The 26,375-nt window shown below is 38.4% G+C and overlaps 1 protein-coding gene across 2 annotated transcripts in view; it reads left to right on the top strand.

Annotated features, from left to right (window-relative positions):
* Positions 1 to 19,865, top strand: part of LOC140144538 (beta-taxilin-like) — a 41,910-nt gene extending 22,045 nt beyond the window's left edge. For both annotated transcript variants that reach the window (XM_072166359.1, XM_072166360.1), the window contains 7 exons: positions 3,173 to 3,301; positions 5,522 to 5,641; positions 10,291 to 10,365; positions 10,688 to 10,780; positions 13,191 to 13,286; positions 14,986 to 15,106; positions 16,682 to 19,865. In XM_072166359.1, the coding sequence (XP_072022460.1) occupies positions 3,173 to 3,301; positions 5,522 to 5,641; positions 10,291 to 10,365; positions 10,688 to 10,780; positions 13,191 to 13,286; positions 14,986 to 15,106; positions 16,682 to 17,013 (966 nt within the window). In that variant the 3' untranslated portion in view covers positions 17,014 to 19,865. The remainder of the gene's footprint in view (positions 1 to 3,172; positions 3,302 to 5,521; positions 5,642 to 10,290; positions 10,366 to 10,687; positions 10,781 to 13,190; positions 13,287 to 14,985; positions 15,107 to 16,681) is intronic.
* The last annotated feature ends 6,510 nt before the right edge of the window (positions 19,866 to 26,375 follow it).

Below are 26,375 nucleotides of genomic sequence, written 5' to 3'. Positions count from 1 at the left end.
CATCAGCATATAGCTCAGTGGTAAAAGGGTCTGTTTAATAAACGGGAGGTCCCAGGTTCCCGGTAGAATAGATCAATTTTCCCATTTCTCAGCCATCGCAACAGAAAGATTTGTAATTGCACTTCACAATAAGGGTTCTGATTCCTGAGAAGCACTGAATTTTGATGGAATTCTTTTCAAAGATAAAGTGAAATTTATGCGAAATTTGTAAAAATGATCGTACAAAATGCTTAAACCCCATACCTGGTGGACCAACAATACCTTTTCCGAAATCCAAAATGTTTCATTATTTTTCTCGCTTTCTATTAAATGAAATGGCCTTTGGTTAATAATGCAAATAAATAGGGTGTTTATCAGCAATGTTGAAAAAATAAAATATTTTTCCTTTATTGGGCTATTCCAGTTAAAATTTATACACCCATTTACCGATGGAAGACATAATCTTAATCTTTTACACAGGGAGTGTGAATTTCCAATTGAGAGGTTAGAGCCAGAACTAGCTATGTCAACAATTACATGTTACTCATTTCGTCAACAAATTGATGGTTAATTCTTCCCTCCATAATAAATGCAAGTGACTTTGGGGTATATGTATGGTCACTTAAACAGTTAGCATGGTTAGTTAGACGCAATGACCATGTAAATACCCCACAGTCACTTACATTATATTATAGAGCGCAGAATTACCCATCCATTTGTTGCCAAAATGAGTAACATGTAATTGTGGACATAGCTAGTTCTGGCTCTAAGCCCTCGATTAATGGAGTTACCCATTTAAAATTATATCATTCTGTAAAATCTGAGGGTTTTGTTTTGGGCCAAGGTGAGGCTCCTGAGAAATATACCAAGGCCTAAAACAAACCCCAGTGATTTCACACATTGACCATTTGAGATAAGAGCTACGGCCACCACCCTATCCAACACTCTTTGTTCTGACATTGCTAATCATAGAGAACTGAGCATGATCGGTGAGTGGGCGTGAGAGTCTCATGTGCTGGAAAAATAGTTTGGTGGAGAATCTACCTCTGAAGGTGGAGGGAATCTACTGCCGCCAAAGGTGGTGAGAGAGTTTTGCATGTTAAAGAGAATCAGAGGTTTACAAGACATTGGTCCGCAATACCTCTGCCCGAGGACCTCTGCGGCCAATACTCAATAGGCAAAAATACCATCCCGTGCCAAAGGAACGCATTTAGACATACATGTACGTGGTTTAGGTGATTCCAGTCGGTGTAAATTTACACCAGTTGGCATTCCAAAGAATTTACTTAATTTCACACGCACACCCCCACACACGCTTACTCCGACTACTTTACCATGGGTTTCGCAGACAAATTTAACACAAACTTCGCATGGGACCATTGAATACTCAGAGTAACTTCTGGATGTAAAGTGGCAGTGCTGCATACACGCCGTTGCTTCAAATGAATTTTGTTTATTTATTAGTCAAAACAAATTGCTGCTGATAGTTTTTTTAAACTTTTTTTGTCAGCTGCAATTTATTCTTCTGCTTTTTAGGCCTAATACTTTTTTTCGACATTTTACTACTAATTTCTCCACGCCTACCCCTTGCATCACTACTGTTGCCCATTAACATGATCAACAGCGCAGCAGAGCTCAGTGGCAAATAGAATGATGAAGAAGCATGAAATAGTGCATGAAAATCGCATCGAGCACTATTTGCATATTGCTTAATGGTGATCTTTCCCAAAAATCAAACAAAAAGTCACCAGAAAGGTCACCTTACTCCGACTGGTCATGTTATACTTGTTCACACGGGTAGCTACTCTGACGCACCAGGTCGTGTGTACGTGTTACTCCTGACAAAATTCGGGAGTAAATTGGTTGTGAGAAGGTCGGAGTAGCTCAACACGACTAGCGTTCACATTGGCACTACTCCGACGTTTCCCACGACCTTCCGCCGACCCATCCTTCCTCCGACCCTACTCCGACCTTGCACCAGGTGTAAAACCCTGCGTCTGAACACGGCTAGTGTTACATTGCACTGGCTAAAACAGAATAATTGTGTACATCCATGTCAAAAGGATGCACTTGTCAGCTGCTGCGTGTGTATCTTTTTACATAATAACTAGGAATAAATACCAGACTCACCTGAAGTGGAGGTTACTTCAAATCATCCTTAAGTCAGGAATGTTCTCTGGGATGATATTCCTAATAAATTGGTTAAGGGCCAGATTGATTTTCAGAAAATGGATCTTTAGTCGGTTACATTTCTGAGATATGCAAATGCTGGTTATTGATGGGGATTGGAACAATTGCATAGATGCCAACCATCAAATTGTAGCCATTACAATTTTATTGATCGTAGAGGAGAAACGGCCTCTGGGCCCGGCCTATTAGCTTTTGGTTTTACTCAATTTAGTTCCTGACAATTAGCCTGTTTTCTGCAGGATAGATGTGATAGTTTTTATGTGAAATACTTGACAGGAGAGTCACCAAAGGGCCAATATCCAAGAGCCTCTGCCTCACCGGGGTGGGTCGTTGCCCCTAGACCCCACCTGTTTGTGGCTTTATGCTAAGGCGGTTGTGTGTGATGCATACTCATGTAATCATTACAGTTATTACTAGATGTTGGCAACTGTGTAATTTGAGGACAAAGTTGTCTAACGTGTAACAGGGGGGGCACTCAACACAAATGACCATACATGTATGCTCCCCCGGAAAGACCCCCCTTTTGGGGTTTCGCAGCTCCGAAAGACCCCCTATATTTTACCAAAATAGAGCTCCGAAAGACCCTTGATTTTGATAGTTTCAGCTCTAAAAGACCAAAAAATTGCTCATTCCTCATATTTCTGGTTTTTTCAGGCGATTTTCAACAAAAAAGCCAAGAAAGACCTTTGATTTTGACTGTTTGTAGCTCCAAAAGACCCCATTTTACTTGTTCACAGCCCGGTTTGCAGCTCCGAAAGGCCCCCTTTTACCGGTACGCCATTAGCTCCCAAAGACCCACCACCTCAAAATTCCAGGGGAGCATACCCACCAAAAATGTTTGATGTGGCCCGCCCCCATCCCCCCTCTCCCGGGACGTGTAATGACCTGCATCTGTGTGTGTGTTAATCATCGACCAAACAATCTTATTGGATCAGCCTTCAAATAAATATGCTGGCTATGAATTTTAAATATTTTTGGATCTTTTTTTCCCCTCCTTCCACAGCAAACAATCAATGAAATCACAGCCCAAATGCAAGAGAACCACACAAGGAACCTGAAGCTTAAGGAGGAGAACTTAGAACTAGCTAGTAAACTCAAGAACCTGGTAGAACAGTATGAACGCAGAGAAGAGGTAAGAACACGTCACCAACAGACTGCGGGAAAGTCTACTGAAGCCCATATTATTTTTGTCCATTGTGAATGAGGAATGTTGTCTGAATAGTCCAAAATATTTTAATACTAGCGGGAGACGCGCGCAAACCGCTAGTTGAGTAAACGGGAGCAGTTAGTAAACGGGATTGGTTAGTAAACGGGACTGGTTAGTAAACATGGTAAACGGTGATGATAATTATGCTCTCTTGGTGTAGATTATTCATCCAGTAATAATCAGATGTTGATAATCATGTTAGCCCACATGTTAGCTCCTGTCATGTATAGAAGCTAAACGTTTATTTAAATGAATATCCAGATCTGTGCATGATAATGTTGTTACTCACTCAATCCCCGTCACATTTATTTTGCAAATTCTGTCACCCAATGACCCCTTTTTTTCACCAGCTTACACCTAATTACCCCCTTTTTTAATAGAAATTTACACCAAATCTGCAAAAGGCAAATTTTCACAAAACGTTGCTCAGAAAGTTATATTTTACGGTTAATGGCACTTTTAGCGTTCTCACACATTTTCTTGGAGCCCCACTGAATGACCCCATTTTTGACCATAATCGCCTTCGATAGACCCCTAGTGTCATACTCCGGTAGTTACAGGTACGATACTTTCATATCCGAGTGCCCTCCCCCCGGGGTGCACCCTCCATCAGACACCCTCCCTCCGCGTATAGATAAGAAGTGCCACTTTGGGACATCCGTAACAATAATCAAACTCATGAAATGGCTTCAATTGGGTCTTTATTTTGAATTTTCTTTATAGGGCCTACTAAGGGGGCCACATCCCCCTCCCCCCTCAGATACACTTACGTTTTAAACGATGATAACAACATTAGTGTCAAAATGGTACTTCAATTGAGCCTTTATTTTGATTTTCTTTTGAAATACTCAGCCCCCCCCCAGACAACCACTGCGTATGGATAAAGAGGTGTCCGTTTTGGATTCTGTTTTGGACACCTGTACACTTTAAAGCAATGATAACAACAAAAACGGCCCCGAAATGGCTTCAATTAGGCCTAGGCCTTTATTTTGATCAAGTGTCCAATTCTGAGTGGACACAACCCCCCCCAGACAACCATCTGCAGCGCGCGACCTATCTACGGCGAGCGACCTATATACCTAGACGCAGTGCGTGTCAGGGTGCGTGACACTCCACTAATGCGGCGTGCATTTGACGCGCTTTTTGGTCATGACCTGAGCCGTAAGGTTATTGACCTCAACGGCCTAGCAACCTACCATTTTTTTTGTTATTTTCATAGTGATTGAATAGTTTTCCAAAAATGAACGTCAGATGGTTTAATGGCAATATGTACCCGATCAATGTACGAAAAAATCAGAGCTGAAAGTGAAAGCATCTCGGAGCCTGCTTCTGGACAAGATTTAGCGACTTCCTTTTATTTATATAGATAAGTCCACAACCACATGTTTCTCATTTACTTGTGTGATACAATCACAATTACTTTGACAAGTTTGACATTAGCAACAATGAGTTGTACCATACTTAACAATATGCAGACTATTATTCTCATTTGGGAACCAAAGGCCTCACACAGTATTGTTACTGTGCATCCATCCACTGTTTGCTTTGTAATGGTGCATCCAACTGAAATAATAATACCTATAGCATCACAACCCATAGCAATATCGCACATGTAAATCAGAAACATGTGTTTGTGGACTTAACATGGTTTGGAACCAAGCTCTTCATACCAAGCCTTTAGAATATCTTTTATAGAACCCATACCATTCTTCTTGTGTGTCAGCTTTATTTGTCTCAATATTAGAGTGCAAACACCATTAGATCATCTCTGCTCCAACCCACCTTAACTTACCATCCAGAATCCCTTGATCAGCTGTGACTGTACGGAACAACATCCCCTTAAATTTCTCCCTGAATATGCATTCAGCAGCCATGGAATGGCCAATTTGGCTATTCCAGTTGAAATCCATACACCCCCCTATGGAAGACATAACCTTAATCTCCCACACAGGGGGTGTAGATTTCAAATGGAGTCACCTATTCAGGAAACCCCATTTGATATTCACACTCCCTTTGTGGAAGAATAAGGTCATGTCTTCCATAGGGGGCATATGGATTTCAACTGGAATAGCCCATTGGTTATATGTGTGCCTGTTGATTCAGGGGTTTAATGCGTTCTCCCATAATTTTCTTTTCTTCACACAGCATATCGACAAGTTATTTAAACACAAGGAGTTAGAATCACAACTTTACGATGCCAAACTGCAGCAATCGAATTTGGCACTAGCGGAAGAGAAAGAAAGAAATCTTAGGGAAAAGGCAATAGTAAGTTGAATTGTGTGGCAAATAGATGACTAGAAAGTCGCTTTGGTATTCGTAACATTTTGTAAGCCTATTACGATAATTGCCTAAGTCATTTTTTATAATTTTGAGAACAAAGTACAAAATATGGTTCAAACATACATTTAAATATTCACCAATCTTTGCACAAGAACTAATGATAACACAGGGACAGCCTTTTGAGGAGAGAGCGAGAGCAACCGCTGTCTGCTGCTCTCCTTAAATCTGATATAGGAGAGTAATTTTAGCTCTCCTTAGTTGACTATTCTCGCCTTACATTCTATTGTAAATGTTCCTAAACAGCTCTCCTTGGAGGCTCCAGAAGAGCTATTTAATACTCCCCTGCAAATTAAAAAAGACAGTCCCTGACTACAATACAAATTAAAGGGAATAATCCGAAATAATTAGGGTGATTACATACCTGATACATGCTTGAACCACATTTTGTACTTTGTTCTCAAAATTACAAAATATGACCTAGGCAATTGTCGTAGTATGGTGACGATTCGTAATGAGTTTGGCAAGTACTTCGAAAGTGGAGCTATGTGCACCATGATCATCCCCCCCCCCCCCAAAAAAAGCTTTTCAGGCTGGCCATTTTTGTTTCGCCAAAGGTAAGAAAGATGTAATCACTTTTTCGTCCGTTCGTATGTATGGATGTCTGTATGCACATGACTGCAATATTAAAGCTTTAATAAAATATTCTCAGGTGAAGAGTTCAAATCTCATTGACTTTCAAACTCAGGTGTGGGGGTCTACATATGACTGTGTTTATTCACATAATTTTAAAGGTCGCAGGAGGTCATTTGAGCTCAAATTCATGAAGCAATATTAAAGTTTTAATAAAATTGGTGAAGAGTTGAAATCTCATTGCAACCAAACTTGGGGCATACATGTAGGTATAGTATGGGGGGTCTTCAACTCGGAAGGGGTGGGATAAGAATTAGGGGGAGCAGGAGGATGCAGTATGAGTAGGGTTAGGGGTGGGCCAGGGCTAACCATGCAGTATTTCCATTCTACCAATAACACTTCTGTTGGCAAAGTTCATTGCATGAGCAGGCGATCGCGAAAGCAGGCGAGACGCATGGTTCAAGAATCCCCTTGTTTGTGTTTCCTCATCAAAATACTTGTGGCTTATTTCTTGGCGGAATTGATAGTCAAAACACAATGATTACCCCTAAAACAAACAAGTTTCTTGCCAAAAATTTCTGCTGATTCAGATTATAACATTTTTTCAAATATATACAATTTTTGTGTTTAAAAAGTAAAGTACATATAAATTTGAGATCAGAAGAGGACAAAATGTAATTTCATCTCGTTACATTGTTGCCATTGCAAGCTCATATGATAGCTTTGTGTTTATCAGAGGCAAAGACATACATGTATAGCACACTTGGGGAAATCTAAGGTTACTTGGTTATCAACTTTATTATCTTTTTGTAATATCAAATGAACCTCCCTGAACCACTTACCCATATTGTTAATGAATTGTTGTTGAAAGGAGTATGGTGCGATCAGCAACCTTATTAAGCTACTTAGCAGTTCGCCATTATGCACTATGTGGGGAGAGCCTCGAACTGGCAGCATACATGAAAGGAAGAATTATGTAACCTTACACAGAACGTTATGACTAGTTCAATTCCCATTCATGTATGCTGCCAGTTCGAGGCTCTCCCCAAGACATAGTGCATAATGGCGGAACCGCAAGTAGCTTAATCCCACTCTTTGTCCACCATTGAGATTTTGGTATCAGTGGAAAGCCTGAAATTTTCCTGCGGAATATTAGGGCTGAAAGATGTATGGTTTGGATGTTGCAGGAAAATATGCCTTAAATTATTCACAACTTCAGAGGTGCCAACCCTCTCTATTTTTGCTGAACCATGAAATGGTATCAGCCTATATGAGTGAATGTTACTAGCTTACTAGCTTACTGACTAACCATTTGGTCTGAAATGGACATATCTCTAAATGCCACGAAGGTATGACGCCATGAGTGGTGTCATATGAAAGAGGACAACATAAAGAATATAATAAAAATATTTCCAAACGTCAGAGGTCATCCAGGGGTCACAGGGGTCAAAAAGGTCATTTTAACCGAAAATGCTCAGATTGAGCTTAAATTTATATGCAATGATCTTTATGACATTCTAAACATGTTTTAAATATTTTAAAATTCATTTAAGGTCATTAAGGGGTCATAAAGGGGTCAAAGGTCAAGTTTTTCAAAATGCTCCAATTGAGCTGAAATTTATAAGCAATGATCCTTATGACATTCTAAACATTTTAAAAACATTTTAAGATTCATGTAAGGTCATTAAGGGGTCATAAAGGGGTCAAAGGTCAAGTTTTCCAAAATGCTTCGATTGAGCTGAAATTTAAACGCAATGATCCTGATGACATTCTAAACATGTTGAAAATATTTTAAAATTCATTTAAGGTCATTAAGGGGCAAAAACGTGGTCAAACGTCAAGTTTTCAAAATGCTTCAATTGAACTGAAATTTTAAATTCTTTACTTTTCCTCTTTCATTAACACCACTCGGGCGGTCATACCTTCGTAGCATTTCGAGATTATGTCCATTACAGACTCCGGGTGACAGTGGTATAAGCCTACCACAATATACTGCCGAAGCCACATGGTTCAGCTATGGTGCGGTTATCGCTCTTGTTTGTAAACATTTTTGTCCATTTTGACACCAAAATTTGGCAAGCACTCTATTTCTGACAATTTATGTGCCATTGAAGTTGTATGTAATTTTGAAAATTTTGGCTCTCATATCTAAAGGGATTGAAATACTGGCGAGAAACTCCATAGGTAGAGAGTAGGCATTTTGTCATTTCTGTTCTCGTACTAAAAGGAATTGAAATATGGGCTTGAAACTTAGGCTCTTATATCTAAAGGGATAGAAATAGTGGCTTGAAACACCAATAGGTATGAGCCCAGTCAAGTTAATGGGTGGAAATATCATATGAAATCAGACCATCCTCCTTTAAAGTTGGGTGTACCAATTTTATCACAAGATGTATTGTACCTTACATGGGAGCTCATCACCCATACAAACTACTCTTAAAAGGTGGTATACCAACCAGCTACCACTATTTTGAGGAAACATCTTGGCTAGATTTTACTGGGGTGATGCCAAAATCATAATTCTGACGGGGTAAACTGGGGAGATGAGACTGTCAATTGAGTCGTCCACCTTTAATGTATTTCTTTGCGGTCATTTATTGATGAGGCCAAGAAAAAAAATTGTTTGCTTGCCCTCAATTGAATTTTAACAATTGGGTCGGTCGGTCGGGATTTCTTTTTTTTTTTTTTATTATTAATTTGAAATTCTACTGTTTGTATTAATTAATGCTCAAAATATGAAAAATCAGACAATTTTGGTGTCAAAATGAATCAACTAACATTACAAAACAACTAAAATGTTGAACACAACCATTTTTTTTACATCTTCAGAATGCAAAATTTGAAAAGAAAAAAAAAACTTTTTCGGGAATTTCCAAAAATAAGGTCGGTATTCTTTTGTACAGTAAATAGAAAAAAAAAACTTTTTTCTGATTTCCAAAATTAGGGTCGGTCGGTTGAGGGCAAGCAAACATCTTTTTTTGGGGGGCCTGAGGCTGATACTTCTAGCTTGTCCTGTTTTAATTTATTGCTTTTCTTGCCAGGGTTCCTTGCCCTGTCATGTTTTAATCTATTGCTTACTTGGCAGGGTCCTAGGTAATGTAATACTGATATTGCTTTCCTTTACTCTTGTTTTAAAGGGGAATGGACGGTCCAATTTCATCATAATTATACTGTTTCTAAGCGCATTGATTGAATTTCATAAAAGACCTAGGTCTTTTGGGAAACTTTATCTTCAATACGAAAGGTCAAAATTCCAGCTACATGCATTTCAAGTACATATCATTAGAGTTATAAAGTTTACTTCGAGGACTGTTTATGTCAAATAATTTAATAATTTGCCATGCTATTTATTTTATGAGAATAGTGTTTTCTTTTCTGTGTAATTTTATTATCAGTGTCATATATTTAATTATGTTGAGGGGCATGTGAGGCCCACGGATTGGCACTTGTGCTATATCGGTGGGTCTCTCATGCTTCTTACACAGGCGTCTCCATCCTTGGATGGAGATGGTTGTGTTTTTTGCTTTGTTTTATGCCCTTGATGTTGTGTTCTGTGCAGCTGGCCTGCTTCTTTTTTTTATGCATAGTTTTTATTGTTTAATTTTTAAGGTAAATTCATATTTTGTATATTGATAAGTATTGTAGTTTTATAAATGCTGTATTATTTTCATTATTATTTCTATTATGTATTCAGCGCCTAGAGGCCGCTTTGTGTGCAATAGTGCGCTATTAATAAATTTCTTTTTTTATTATTATTATTATTATAAAATTTTTATTATATCGCAAATTTCATCGTTTTTGTTTGGCCATCCAACGGGCAATAAGTCAGGCATTAAATTTTACCGGGGTTATGAGGAAAAATGCGAGATTCCTTCTGATATCCAAATTTTTAGTTTTGATGAGAAAAAAATGGGGTATGAGACTCAATCTGGTCATAAACCTTTAAAATAGAGAACAAACATGATTTGTGATAACATGATGTTGTAAATTATTTTGTTTCACAGCTTTTGAGCGAGGCGGCAGATGCGCTAAGAAAATGTGAATTGTTATCTAAGCAAGAAGCACAACTCAAAGCACAGGTGAGTTAGATACAAAGCATTTATAATGAAGAATGTGAACTGTTTATCTAAACAAATAGCATGACTCAAGGTGAATTAGATGCAAGAATACAACTAGCACTAGCAGGCTATGTTAGCACATCTATGACAATGACAAAGGTGCCAAAATCTGAATTTTGATGATTTTTTATGATCATCCGTGGGAGCATATTACTGAACAGAAAACTTGCTACTTTCGTCTTGTGTTTTTGTTTGTCAAAATTAAATGACTCTGTAGCCCTTTCTACTGTACAGGAAAGTGCATTCTATAATGACCAGCATTTTTTATGTGTATTTATTTCAGTTGTCAGTGTACACAGAGAAGTTTGAGGAATTTCAGAACACCTTGACAAAAAGCAATGAAGTCTTCCAGACTTTTAAACAGGAAATGGATAAGGTCGGTATCAATGTTGATTTGCATTTCTCTCTTCTCTTCTCCCCACCCCTATGTTATGACCCCCTAACTGATGAAATTGAGACCTAGGCCTAAGAGTATGTATGATATAAGGCAAAAAAAAAAAAAGGTTTGTCTCAAAGCTCACGAGAAATTTAAAAACAAATGCTAAATGCGATATTTTTTTATTTTTTTTTATGCCCGACTTTTTTTCATGGTATTTTGAGAAAAAAGTCTGATTTTCGCCGATTTTTTCTGGAAAAAACTATTTAAAAAAAATTCCGCGTTTGTTTTTCGTCAAATCGTGGGATTTTACAAATGCGCGCGCAAGCTTTGAGACGAACCTTTTTTTTTTTGGCCTAATGCTGAAATGGGGTTAAATGACCAGTACCATAGTACCGCCAAATTGGTCAAGCTGGGAGATTCCACGTTTGTTGATAGAAAGACAGCCTAGGCTAATAGAAATTGGCACTCCATTCGTGGTGGATATTAAATAATAAAGTTTAAAACATGTAGGCATAGCCTATGTCCGGCACTTAGGCAGGGTGATTCTTTGTTGGATTATTTTATTTGATCCTATTTGTGACCTCTTCTCATAATTTATTACTTTCATGAAACATCGAGTCGTAGTACCGTCCATGCGAACTTGGATGCCCGGCTTGGATGTAACAAGCCGGGCATCCAAGTTCGCATCTAACTAAGCGCTGCTTTTAAGCGCTTAGGCCTACATGTTGACGCAAATTCAAGAAAGTAGACAACTTGGAAGTATGACTATATCCCGGGACTATATCTGCCTCTGTATTTTGCAAACTAAAACAAGAATAGGGCCTACTCTATTAAATAAATACGAAAATGAGAGTAGGCCTATGACTGAATTAATTTAGATGCCAAGACACTGAAACTCATATCGTAAAAGTCACACCGGCGCTTGAACAAAGTTATGAATGAATCGTGCCGTACATGCGTACAATGGTTTATACTCATCACATGTATATCGCCATGGTCGGGGCACGTGTAGGGCTATTTTCATGCTTGTCATGGGTCGACCTGGCTAAAGATCCTGGCATTTGCGCGCCGAATGGGGCAACCCAAAATTTACGGTCGACCTGGGAGAAACCGATTTACGATAACTTAGGTGGTCTATCGTGTGGGATACGCTATTTTTGGTCGACCTGGGATTTTTTTCTCCCAGCTTGACCCAAAACGCCATAGTACCCTCCATTTAAATGTACGGTGATGAGAGACAACAGCTGCAGGAAGTTTATTCAACTTCCTCTTTTAAAGTCATATTAATGTATGATTTTCATCAGATTTTAATTTTGTTATTCTTTACCCATGATGATATTAGTATAACTGGCGGGAAGGCTTTTGTCCATTTTAAGCTTAACCCTAGATTTGGTGAGCCATATTTTGTAAGACTGCGAAGGGGGGGAGGTTGTATCAACCACCCCAGTTTTCAATTATTAACATCATAAATTCTCCACATGTCGCTATGTTGTTATAATGTCAGAGCACCCATGAAAATTTGGGAAATTCTGGCTATTAAGGCAGAATTGATTTTAGGCTAAAAATAGCTATTTAATAGTGCAAAGGATGGATCTACGATTAGCTTGGGTCGTTTGGGCGTAAATATGTACATTTTTTTAGGACGGATAAAAATCTTACGGGGGTTGGTTAAGTAACGAGGGAAAGAAAAAAAAAACCCACTTGCTATTTTGGTCGTTTAACATGGAGTCCTCTATGGCGGACATAAAGTCATAATTATGACTTTATGTCAAAATTGTTCTGTTGACCTACAAACATAACACAATTTGCCGATTCCATTTAGGTACAAGTTGGCACATGTGTTAACATTACATATATGCCATGAAATCAGGTTTGAAAAAATAAACCAATTTCATATTATAAATATTGTGACTATTTTGCATTTTTCTCAAAAATAATAACACAATGGTAACAAAAGTATAGGGGCAAGGAATCCAGTTACTACACTGGAATTTCAGTGACTCAAGACAAGCGGTACGTTATTTATGATAAGAAAAGAGATACCGCTTGAATGTACCTCATTTCTTAACATATTTAATGAACCACTGGTCTTGAATCACTGAAATTGATTTTGTTACCATTGTGTTTGAGAAAAATGCAAAATTAGTCACAAAATTTATCAACAGGTGTACCCACCTTAAGGAGGCAAATCTCTTCTTTTTTTTTTTTATTATACATCGTCCTCTTGTAATTCATTTCTTTCTTTTTTTCAGTCAAGGTTCGCTACCCCTAAAGAAATGCTTGTGACCCACAGTTTAGGAAGCCCATCTTATTAGCTCTCGTGCAAGGTGTCCAAATACTTCTGGTGATTTGTGTATTTTCTGTGATGATAATAACTTCATGAATAATTGTATCTGATTATTTGCAGATGACTAAGAAAATCAAGAAACTAGAGAAAGAAACCAACATGTGGAGGGTGAGATGGGAGAATAGTAACAAGTCACTATTACAAATGGCTGAAGAGGTGAGAAGCTTACATTATTTTAAAGGCTCTGTGTGATAGCCATAGGCTTCAACCTAAAGAGTCCCAAGTTTTGAGATTATTTGCTCAAAATATCATGAGTCATCTCAAGAACCACTGAACTAATACTAGGCTTGTTGATTCTCATTTTAATGCATTGGGCTATTCCAGATGTATTCCGCATTCCCCTATGGAAGACATTTAAAAAAAATACAATTCCAGCTGGAATTGAGATGTGTCTAGAATTCCAGCAGTCATTTTTAACACAGATTCCGGCTGGAGGGTATGGAAGACATTGAGATTAGGTGAAATTCCGGCTGCTAAAATTAACAAACAAACAAGAGTGGGGATTGTGAAAGGTCATGATGTGCCTATGGAAGACATTCATATTTCTTAATATTCCGCTGGAAAATGGTCAAAATGCTCCAATTCGCAGGATCTTCACTTAAGGTTGCCATCTCGATTAACCTATGAATGACATTTACAATTTTCTGGCTGGAAACTGAAAAATGTTCTAATTCCAGCTGGAACCCTATGGAAGACATTTACATTTACTTGAATTCGCTGGCCATATTACCACAATTCCGCAGGGTCTTCCACGGGTTTTCCTGACATGTGAATTCCGGCTGTCAATTTAGCCCTGAATTCGGAAGTGTATTCCATGGGGGGAGGGGTGCGGAATACATCTGGAATAACCCATTTTTTTTTGCTGTTTCCAAATATGGTCATGAAAATGTACAATTCTGAAATTTTGAAACTTTTTGTGTGGAGAGAGTTGTGTGTAGATTGTAGATTTGAAAGTTATGTGCTTTCTGGAATTCAGCTGTCGCCGGTACAGCGTTCAGACTGGTGACATTGCTCATCAGAGCATACACGGAGCGCTCATCTTGTCAACGCGAACTCCCTTTTGTGTACCCTCACACTATTTGCGCTATTTTGGAGTTTGCTAACGCACCCTCTCACATATTCTCGAAGTCCAATCATTCTATCACGCGTGTCAAACAAATCACATACAGGCATGCCATTTGCAGTGACGGCGCTACGGGGAGGGGGGCAAGGAGGCATTTCCCCCCAAATATTTTTCTTGCCCCCTCAGTTTTCCCCCCAGTTTATTGGCAAAACCCCCCAAATTACGTAAGTTTCCGCTCGGCGATTCCCCCACAGAAATTCACTTTGCCATGCCCCCCCGCCACCAAAAAAAAATTCCTGGTGCCGCCACTTGTGCCTATCATGGAGCTGTATTTAATGTTTTAGTTACATCTCAATGGTGCCTATATGTTTACGAGAAAGATCTCAAGACTGCTTGACAAAATATAGGGCAAGAGGCACAGAATGGGTGTAGCATTTTCGTGCACGCACATGCACAGCAAATAACATGGTGCAATCACGATACAAGGTATAGTGGACATAGATTTTTGAGGCCAAAGGCTTTTCCAGTAATTCCATACACCTGTTAATCCGCGATGACCTTAATCTTCCACACATGGAATATGAATTTCAAAAGGGGTTACCTGAATAGATGACTCCATTTGAAATTTACATCCCCTGTGTGAGATAATAAGGTCATGTCTTCCATACAGGGTGTATGAATTTCAACTTAAATTGCCCAACATTAGCTTTTGAAAATAGTGGCTTATTTCTATTATACTAAGATTATCTACATCTGTTTTATGACCACTTCTGTTGTATTGTTTCATTTCAGAAAACCGTAAGAGACAAAGATTTGGGAGATCAACGAACGAAAATCATGAGACTGGAGAAACTATGTCGTGCCTTACAGGCTGAACGTAATGCACTACTAGGCAAAGCAAGGGCCGAGGAAGGTAGGTGAATTCGAGAAGGGAGAAGTTGATATTGCGCTGTACCAAATTTAGGCCATTTTACTTATAGCAGGGATGTAATTATTCCGGAAATTTGGCACCAAAAAAATCCGGAAATGTACAAAAAAAAAATGCATTTCTGGAATTGGATGATGATAATTAATGATAAAAATAGCCAAAAAAACTGTTTTAGGAGTGTTTTGATACCATGTAGCCTATGCCCCGGTCAAACCCCCAAATGTTCAATACCGCATGCAAGCCCATGGCCACCTGTCCAAGGATCAGATGGATTTTCAAGAAATTGATATGTTGCCCAGTTACATCCCTGTTATAGGTTTGTATTTAAGCATATCACTTGTTGGGAGTGAAATTGTACAAAATAGAGCATGTATACTGAGATATTACTGCGTCTTATGCACCCACACCGCGAGGGCAGTGCATTAGACGCATCAACATCTCTGTACAAGTGCATTATTTTGTACAGTATCCAGTGGCATAGATTTTTTTTGGACATAGGGGGGAATGGGGTTGGAAAAATTTCTTGGAAGTATAGTGAATTCAGCACCTTTTGGTGATGGAATAAGTTAATGGTACAAATGCGCAAGAAAAATTGAAGCTAAATTGATAAATATGGTGCAAAAGTAGAATAAATTCGTGCAAAGTGTGCAAAAATTTGCACTTTGGGGGCTAAAATGGCCATATTGAAGCTAAATTGATCAGAAACCCACATACAGGCATCAACATTGGGGGATGTTTTTATGGACCCCCCCCCCCCCCACCAGGCAAAATATTGAGGGTATTTATCCCCCATCCCCCGGGATCTATGCCTATGACAGTATCTCGAGCAACAAGTGATGTGAAATTTATTAACCTATTTCATACAAGAGAAGAATATCCTGTGATTTGTGCAATTTTATCACAAAATTTGTAAATAAAAATGTTGGAACCTGCGAGCAAATATAAATGCAGCAACCCGCAAGGAAAAATGAACATGGCCAAAAGCACTGCGCATTGTATGGAGTGTGAGCCTGCATTATACACAATCAACTCCTTCCTTACTTCCTCTCTGTTGGGTTCTCGTTATTGAGGAGAAAGAAAATCGCTCAATATTCTTGACCCAACACACAGTGATGTCCAGAAGCCCTGGCATGGCGGCTGGTGAAACATTGGCCACTTGACCATGTAGCGCTTGCTCCTCGAAGCAAAGTGTAGTTACTGCTAACAATTGCTAATTGGTGCTGCACTAGTAATTTATTCACAAGAAAAAAAAATTGTCACACATCTTTTAAGCAAAATTTCAAAAAATCCATGCCCAAAACCATTTACAGGTGCTGTAGCTGTATACTTCCTATGCGATCTCGCTTAGCCACACCTGGAGCGTGCCCCTTCAGCGTGGGGATTTCTTTTGGAATACCTTACCACTGTAGATTTTCAATGACACATACACTGTGAATGTAAAAAATGGTAGGGTATTCTAAAAGATAGGTGGTCCAGAGAGATCGAAAAACCGGAAGTAAGATTTTACAGAGTTTTAAATATGTGAATAGTTGTGACACAGATTTTTGTCAACTTTAACAGGTGCCGAAACTCCTCCTGAGGCTAGCACACCACCACCACCGTCAACAGCATCAACACCGCCCCCTGCTGACCCGCCACTGCCAGGCTTGGACGCAGCGGACAGCCAATCGGAAACAAGTACGAGAGAATGTAATCAATCGGATCCAGAAGTGACTGGAGAAGAAGAGTCTAGCAAAGACAGCAAGCCTGAGGAAGAGAGCATAGATGGTAAAGAGGGTAGCCAATCAAATGAGTCGTTAGATAAACAAGAAGGCGAAAGCAGCCAATCAGAAACTCCGGTAGAACCGGAAGAAGCTAGCAATAGTAACCCTATGGAAGACGTAGATAATTAATAAATATGGAAATATGTAAAAACAAAAGTAGATAAGAGAAAAAAAATATTTAGTCACCTTAAAATTTTTAAGATTCTTTGTACAATGAGTGCAAAAATTTATGGTCAAAAAAAGTGTTTAAAGCAACTATTGAGTCATACCGTGCCATGTTTATTGTCATTCAAAGCACTTTATATGTTGAATGGGTTTTGTGTGTGTCTTGTTTAAAAATAAATCTGGCTTACTTATAGGAATTCTTCAAAACATCTTAATATTTTCAATTTTTCCCAAGAGATATTTGCACGACCAATGCATGTTTTGCCCTGATCATCACAAAGAGAACAAAAAAAACCCAAAATGGCCTAAACATGATGTGTGGATTGGCTTGATTAGCCATTAGGATCTTGATGACCCTTGACCTGTTTCGATTAACCAATCAGGATCCAAAAAGGGCGAAAATAAATGAGGTGCGAAAATTTTTACAGTAATACCACAGAGTACTACAGAGAGCGTACCACCAGTCAAAGTCTCGGCATCATCTGATAATGAGGGCCGATTGTTCCATGAAATGCGACAGGCGAGACAGCTACGCAATTACCGCGTATTTACATGGTCTATCGCGTAATCGCGAAAGCAGGCAACGCTCTATCGCGTATACGCGAAGGCACGTGGCGCTGGCGTGATTGTTAGACACGGCACGATCGAACAATCGGCCCTCATGAATATGCGAGAACTTACATCATATAATACACGGGGACTTTGACTGGTGGTACGTACTCTGTAGTACTCTGTGAGTAATACAGAAGAGTGTGGGATTCCTTTACCTTTCCCATAAATAAAGTGACATGTGGCATATAGAAAAAAACCTCCTATGTGTCATTGGCCCCTGAACATGTTTAAAGCAAAACCTCCTATTGTAACCTCTTGGCAGTTATGTTTTTTAAACATGTTCAATGGCCACAAGTACAGGTTTTTCCTGCCCAACGACGTAACTCATCGTCATGTTAGTGGAAGAACATTGTATGCGCATTAGAGTAATGAAGAGCTGCAGTAGTTTCCTTCTGTGGGGACATTGAAACATGCATGGTGTATGTTTTATAGTTCTTAATGCAGGTTTTGAATAATATTGTGTTGGCTACAGTGTAAAACAGGTTACATGTAAGCAAATAACTATTGTATCGTAATGGTTCATGAAGTGTTAACCAGTGGCAGTCATATTTCTTCCTATGTAGATGGTACTTATCGTCCCTCAGCATGGCATCGGCTACATGTCACTTAAAGCCATATTGTAACATTTCCATAAGAAATAGAACTGTATTTTGTGTACACAAATCAGAAAATAGTAGGTGGTAGACTCACTTCTATGGCTCAAAGACCTCGTTTTGAGGTTATCTCCAACTGTGGAGCTCCACAGTTGCGAGCAGGCTCAACAGTTGGTATGTGGCAAAACACATGTACCTCCACAGTTTGAATGCAGTTACAAATGCTCTTTTGTGTGAGAGTTTTGGTGCTTAAATTCTCTATGCAAACTTTTGCTTTTTTTTATTTTGTGTTTTATTTTGTGTTCCTTCAAAACAAGTCGCTGGATTAAAATTGAAGTTTGCAACTGTAATTCTGTAGTTATGGATCTCAAATTGAACCATATTCAATTCACTGTAGTGAACAAGCTGCGGTGCTATAACATTTTGATAATAACTATAGCAGATATTTAGAAGCAGAAGATACCATACCCTTCCCATAATGCATTTCTCCCATTTCGGTTTTCTATACTGGTTTGCTATCTAGTGCAATATGGGTCGATAGTGACGAAATGTACTTCAATGAACAGAGCACTTTCAGATCTTGTAAAATATGTTTGTTTCTTGACTATCGACCCATGTTTAGCTAGTCTATTCTCAACATGAAAACAAAGGGAACCTGTACAAAGTAATGGAAGTATCATTTGATTAAAATAAGGTGATGTATCATGTTGCAAAGGATTCTGGGAAGGGTGAGATATCTACTCTGATTTAGAAGTACCATCTATACAGGGGAACAAACCAAATGGAAATATGGTCGTCTGCACCACATACTGTCGTATCTCAAAAGGCTGCCTTGTGCGATTTTTATTATTATTTTCATCTAATTGTGATGAGATAAACTGTAAAATGAACCTGATATATTAATTTTGAGGTATTATCACAATATTACAATCTCATGTGCATTCATTAAAAGAAAAAATTATGCTGAAATATAAAATAATATGAAATACAACAATGATAATAGAATTCACACAAGGCAGCCTTTTGAGATATGCAGACGACGATAAGATGTTCATAATATTGTCAACTTTTCATACGACATGATTAGGGCATTATGATCCTATAGTCTGATCAGCTCGTAATCGGCAGGAATTGTTACACTTTACAAATACGACGAAAAAAGACCCACATTAAGAGTGATATAGTTGGCCTGTCTGGTCTATAATGTGCATGTTGAAAAAAGTAGACAAAGTACAGTCCTTGAATTAATAATTTGTGATGTCACAAGGCAATTCTTGAAAGAAAATATATTGATATTAATCTGTGATGTTATGAGGCCCGCCGATTACAAGCTGATCAAGGAAGCCTTTTTTTTTTTGTTTAAAGTTCTCTTTAGTAACTGTTCCAGTATCTGAGTTTCACTTGGATGCAGAAGCTAACTGAACGGGTGAAAATAAGTGGGAGCCAGGAGCCATTCGGCTCCCATGAAATGACTCCTGGCTCCTGTCAATCAGCCTGAAAACCAGGAGGCATTTTTTTTGGCAGAAATGTTGTCAATTTCTAATTTTCATCCATGATTTAAACAACTTGTCCACTTTGGAAGGTGGAACTAAATTAAGTAATTTTATCAGCTTGGATTGTAACTAAGCAAAAATATAGTGTGTGTCATTTCAGTTAGTTTGAAATGGACTGGCTCCTCCGATCGTTGTGTGCATGAACAGAATCCTGGTTCACATGAAATGGCTATGAACCACCAGGGGTGGCTCCTGGTTGAGCCACCTTACTCTCATCCTTGATTACATAACATGCCCTGTTGATACCCAGTGTGTCTGTTATGGGCCTGTATGAAATAATTTGCACTTTGTTGTATGTACCAAGAAAATTGTTTTGTGTGTTTTTCCTTAACACTTGACCTACCTTGAAAAGAAATAATAAAAAAGTGAAAACATTGAAAAATGATTGCATGGTATTTATACTAGTCGTTGATGTGTTATTAATTGACGGGATTCGGGTTTTTTGGTACGTGGACGTGGTACATCATTATGTGTCATTAATAGTATTAATTTGGCTGTTCCAGTTGAATTCTAAACACCTCGTGTGGAAAATACGACTTTAATCTCCCACACAGGGAGTGCCGATTTCAAATGGAGTCAGGTAACCCAATTTGAAAATCACACTCCCTGTAAAAATGTTAAAAGTTGTGTCTTCCATAGGCGTGAATGGATTTCAACTGGAATAGCACATTTTGTGATGTAATGAAATGTAGATCCGGGAGTGACTGCCCCGGCTAACCACTCCAAGGTTCATCGCTTGTCCGAAAATAAGGTTAGCTAGTTCAAAGAAATGGTTCGCTTGTGTGAAAAAATTAAGTCCATAAGTTACGGGTTAAGGTTTAGGGTTAGGGTGCTAGTGAATGTTCAGCAGGGTTGTAGCTACAGTGGACGGTGGTGGGCGGCAGAGCCCCCCCACTTAGTTTTGGAGCCCACCACTCAGCTGCATTTTTAGCACTGGAGCCCACCATTCAGAGGCCAAAATTGCACCATTTGATTGAATTAGTCAAGAATTTGATCCATTTGGGCAAAAATTGCCAAATATGCAACATTTTCATCAAATGCCACCCAGCACTAAAAATATCCTAGCTACAACCCCGATGTTCAGACTAGTGGCCCTTAGGACTAGCGAACCTTGTGGCTAGCAGACCTTGGGACAAGAGAATATAGACCTGCTAGTGAGCCTCTGCACTATGGATATGATACTTCAGTATACCAGGCATTTCTTATGAAAATAATGCTAAATGCAGAGGTTTTTGCATTCGCGTACCACATCCACTTAAGAAAAACGAATCTTGTCAAATGTTGTGTCTTACTTACAAAAGCATGGGGTGCTTAACACTGAAGATTACACCCTCACCCTCCACCCAAAAAATAAATTAAAAAAACACTAATATGTAACATGATCTGGTCCATGGGGGCCAAAGGTGACAAATTTGAAATTGAGATAAAGGCAAACATGGAGTAAAAACAATGCATAAGAAATACACATCACAAAACTCGAGAACTGAGTATGCTAGACATTTGGTGTGATCAGTATATGATAGCCTAATGTTTGTATAAGGTAATAATTATAGTAACTCAATTTTTAAAAATGCCTCCTTTGGCCCCCATGGAGCAGATCGTTTCACATTATATCCTTCATAATTTGAAGTGGGATGACAAATGTTTTTATGTTCATATGGGTAGAATTGTGCATAAGTCGCATTTTCAACCATTTGCTATTATCAATAACCCATTTTTTTAAGCCAATTTTCGTATATTGATTGGTCATTTTATCACATTTTTTCTAGAAAAATTGCCCAATTTTGCCTAACTATTGGGGGAAAGTTGTAAATAATTAGTCAATTTCAATGAAATTTGGCCGAATATTTTGACTTTTGGTATAGCAATGGGTCAAAATATTTATTTTCACAGAATAGAGCTATAGCCTATATGTGAATATTTAAATTTAAAATGCATAAAAATTTACTATAACACATAAAAATGGCATTACTATAATGCATAAAAATGCATAAATTAGTATGATTTAGTAAAATGACTTTGTGGGGAAATAAAGTCTCCAAAAGGAACTGACATCTCCACTGATAGTATACAACACACATACCCGTACTTACACCAGGATTCTCGTGGGGTACAGCATTATGAGTGTATAAAATAGACCAGTGGTTCTTTATCTGGGGTATATTTCTTATCACACCATTCTTGTGGGGTACAAAGAACGTACCACCAATAGTTGGTAGGGTATGTTTCTTTTACACAGACCACCTTACCCCCCATCAGCTGAGACTAGTATACCTATACTAGTCTCAGCCCATCAGGTACCTCTAAAAATTGCATTTCGGTGCATTTCAGGCCTAATGGCCTTTGTGGGACCCATGATTTATATCCCACAAAGAAATTGTTCCCCACAAGCTATTGCTGCAACTTACAGAGTACCCCACATTATTTTATGAACAAGAATATGCTGAAAAAGGCTCTGATGCCAAACAACATTCTGCACTGTTATCTGTACGCACAGGAGCACCCAACCTACACACAAAGGCCCTTAGAACTATTTTCACGAACTTCCAGCTGTAATTAACAGCCGTCCTGCTTTAAAATCATTACCCTGTGACAGTACATTGTTGTAATCCATAATGCACTGACTACATGTAGGAACAAAAGTTGTAAAAAACGCCCGGGAAAAAACCCTTACCTTCAAGTTTTAAGAAAGTCAGTATGGGTAATTTTATTTGATCATTATCTTCTTCATGTCAAAAACCAAAGATAAAAAAATACTGAGTTCACGTGTTTATACATGTTGAAGTTGTGAATAATCGTATGTCCAAATTGGACCAAACGACATGTTTGTAACGACTGCTCAGTGCCAGAAGTGGGTAAGTGCAACCGGTCAGGCACACCACTGATTTAAAAATTAAGGTCAACTAAAAACTACATTTTGCACAGTAACAAAAACTTGGCTAATTGCTTGCTTTCCCGGACCCTCGCAAGTTTTTCCCATATTAAAGGAGGATTTCGTGATCGTAGCATCCTCTTTTTATGATATTTTTCAGTAGATATCCACGAAAAAGCTTATTTCCAAAATTTCAGTTGATTCCGATTTTGCGTTTGCGAGTTATGCATGATTATGTGTATTACACTGCTCCATAGACAATGTGTTGTAATTTCGTTCTGTAATTTCGTTTTGCTAAACGAATTAATCTGCAAGAAATATTTGGTACATAAACATTATGTAGCCAGAGGTATCCAGTGGTGTAAAAATCTCAACTTTTTTTGGGAAAAGTGGGGGGATGAGGCCGTGGATCACGAAATGCCCCTTTAATTGGTTAAACTCTGCATTAATTTGCAGAGCATAATTGCACGATTAAAAAGTTGTGGATCTAATTATTGTAACCTCGATTTTATTTATCTATTTCATTGATTGATTTCACCTTTTAAAACGTAGATGGAATGTTCCTTTTGCCTGTGAAAAACAAAAAGAGAGAAAAAAAGGATTTGCTTTGTAAATAGTACATTTCCTGCATGAAAGCATGGTGTTTATACGATTTTTCAAAAAGTGCAGTGCCCTTAGCAAATATTGCTATCTCGAGAAAATTTGATTGAATTTAATTGTGTATATCTGAAAATCGGTGACGATTCTGCATTGTAATAATGACCTATTGGTGTATAAATACATAATATGCATCCATAAATACGGCATGTAATGACAGCCCTCACGGAGGGACATGCCACCCTGTCCCCTCCCAGTTTCCCCTAACCCAAAAATAAAACAAAATAATTTAAACTCCACTTTTTGGAGGATTGCCTTATTGTAGGAATTTAAAAAAAAATTGCACTCCTACCCTTCGCTAAAAAATTGCTGTGACCTTCCCCCTTAAATATTGCATGTAATGGCAGCCGTCGTGGAGGAACATGCTACCCTGTCCCCTCCCAGTTTCTCCAACCCACAAGTAAAACAAGTAATGGAAATTCCACGTTTGGGGGATTGCCTTAATTTAGGAATTAAAAAAAAATGCACCCCTCCGTGACTAAAGATTAACTGTGACCCCCCCCCCCCTCCCTAAATGCCGCTATTGAATGCAGGTTTGATTCATTTAGGAGTTTATTTTTTTAGTGGGAAATATATAGCGAATTTTATACTTTTAGTAGGCCTAGGCCTTTAGTGCCTATATTAAGTTTTTTTTTTTTATTATTATTATTAATATTTGATACTGTTTATATTAAATTTTCGTACTTTATATTATTGCCTGTGAAAAATGACACAAAAAAAACCGATTTGTAAATATTTCAGGGTAATAACGCTGAATCTATTTTCTGCATGTAAGCATGGTGGTGTTCATACGATTTTTCAAAAAGTGCCGTGTCCTTGCAATAACGTCAATCTTGCCATAGACCCCTAAATGACATAAAATGTGTGATGTATTCTGTATTCGGTCACGTGATAAAATTGTAGAATACAGGGCAAGATGCGGGTTCTTACAGTGTCCTAGGCAAATATTGCTATCTCAAGAAAATTTGATTGAATTTAATTGTGTATATCTGAAAATCGGTGACGATTCTGCATTGTAATAATGAACTATACGATTGCAATAGTGTATATTGTAGGCCTAACATGTGTGCCTAATAGGCATTTGCAGGTAAAATAGTGGAATTTCCTCATTCTTCCCCCTCCCTCAGTTTCCCCCAACCCTCAAGTAAAAAACAATCATGGAAATTCCACTTTAGGGAGAGGAGAATACCTTATATTGGAATTTAATAAAAAAACACTAGTATGCATCCCCTCGCCTCAAGATTAACTGTGCCCCACCCCACCCTTATGTTTAGTGCTGCCGTGCCGCAGATTGTAGGTTTGGTTGATTTAGGAATAGGCCTATGCCAATTTTGAGTGAAGAATAAGTTTGTAGGCCTATAGCAGATTTGTTTTAATACTTTTAGTAGTGCCTGTATTCATGGTATTAAATTATTTTCTTATTTTAATATTATTGCCTTCTGTATTAAATTTTCCTGTCCGGTAGATCGAGCTAAAGCGGTCAATATGAAATGAAATTTGAAATCGGTATATTGTCCACCTCAAATCCCTATCTAAATCTAAAAATAAATGACCATGCGGGTACGTTCCCCGGAAAGTTAAAGACCAGTGTCAGCTTTGTGCCCTGTTTTTGGACCACTGAATTTGACCAAAACAGCACTAAATAAAAAAGGCCCGTGAGTTTGATCATTTCAGCCCCACCCGCTCACTTTTTTATATTATTATTGAAGGCGATTTTGAACCATAAAAGGTCAAGTCAGACCTTTTGACCAGTAGCGTGTAGTCAAGGGGAGAGGGCAGCTGCCATCCCTATGAGAAGTGTGACCCCCTCCCCCTTGCCTTCCGGTGGGATGCTAGTTGCCTTGATATATGATTTGTATGCCTTGTTGTACTTTTTAGCTCATTTTATCAAAAATTCCCCCTTTGAAAGTTACCTTCTCCTCGCCCCCTTCCATCCCCCTCCCCCTCTGAGAAAAAAGTTCGGATGCTGCTCCAAAAGACCCCTTAAACCGATACGTCATCACTCCCAAGAACCACCATTGCAAGTGTGAGGGGGACACCCGGTCAAAATTGTTTAAAAAGTGGCTGAAAAGAACAAAAAATGGGTAATTTTGCCGAAAGGTGGGGGGGGGGGGGTCACGTTCCCCCTGTCCCCCTCCCCCGGGATTGACGCCCATGAATGCAGGCACTCGTGTTTTCGAAAACTCGTATTTTGTAATAACATTCAAAAATATTTTTGCTAACTTTGCATAACATTCTAATAAATATAATGTAATTTTGGTAAGTGCTGGCAAAATGTTTCGCAAAAATGCTTGCCAAATATATTTTATAATAACATTTTGACAACTAATGTTGTTGCAGTGTTCTTCCAATCAAACGTTTTAAAACGTTTTCATGACCTTTTATATAACCCGGCATTTAATGTCATTAAAATGTTTTGAGCAAACGAAAAATCCGTTAAAACGTTTTCAAAACGTTTTTGTGTTTGCTAGGTACTTGCACCCAACCCTATAGGCCTACCCAAAATATTGGTAAAAATGTTCATAGTATCTGATCATAGGCTTTCAAGATCTGTGATCTGAAACTACAGATGATATATTTGGAAGGTATGTATTTTGCACATTGCAATTAAATTTATACAAGATTCAAAATTTGGGGATTACCGTAAAACCTCGTTTACAAGCAAAGGCCAAGGCGTAGGCCTATATATAGTGCTTTTGATGAAAGCTCAGTTAATACGTAACAGCTTCAAAATGCCAATACAATAGATTGTTCTTGCAATAATACTTGTTTGTCAATGCTTGTATCGGTAATTATTTGCTCAAACTCCATTATGTAATGATTTTGTTATCGATGTATAGCGCCTGGATTAATTTAGCTTTCATCAAAACCACTCTATATGCTTGTAGACGAGGTTTTACGGTAGTTGAAAAAATAGCAATCTCTTCACTCTTAGAAAAAAGGATTTGACATTAAAGAACCTATTTTGTCCTATATATACGGAACTCTTTCCAAAATGGTCCTAGAAAGCACCACTTTTCCGGCAAATGGTTCTAAAAG

The sequence above is a fragment of the Amphiura filiformis genome, unplaced genomic scaffold, assembly GCF_039555335.1.
Source record: "Amphiura filiformis unplaced genomic scaffold, Afil_fr2py scaffold_62, whole genome shotgun sequence".
In the NCBI taxonomy this organism is placed as follows: Eukaryota; Metazoa; Echinodermata; class Ophiuroidea; order Amphilepidida; family Amphiuridae; genus Amphiura; species Amphiura filiformis.
This window is presented reverse-complemented; position numbering and strand designations above follow the sequence as displayed.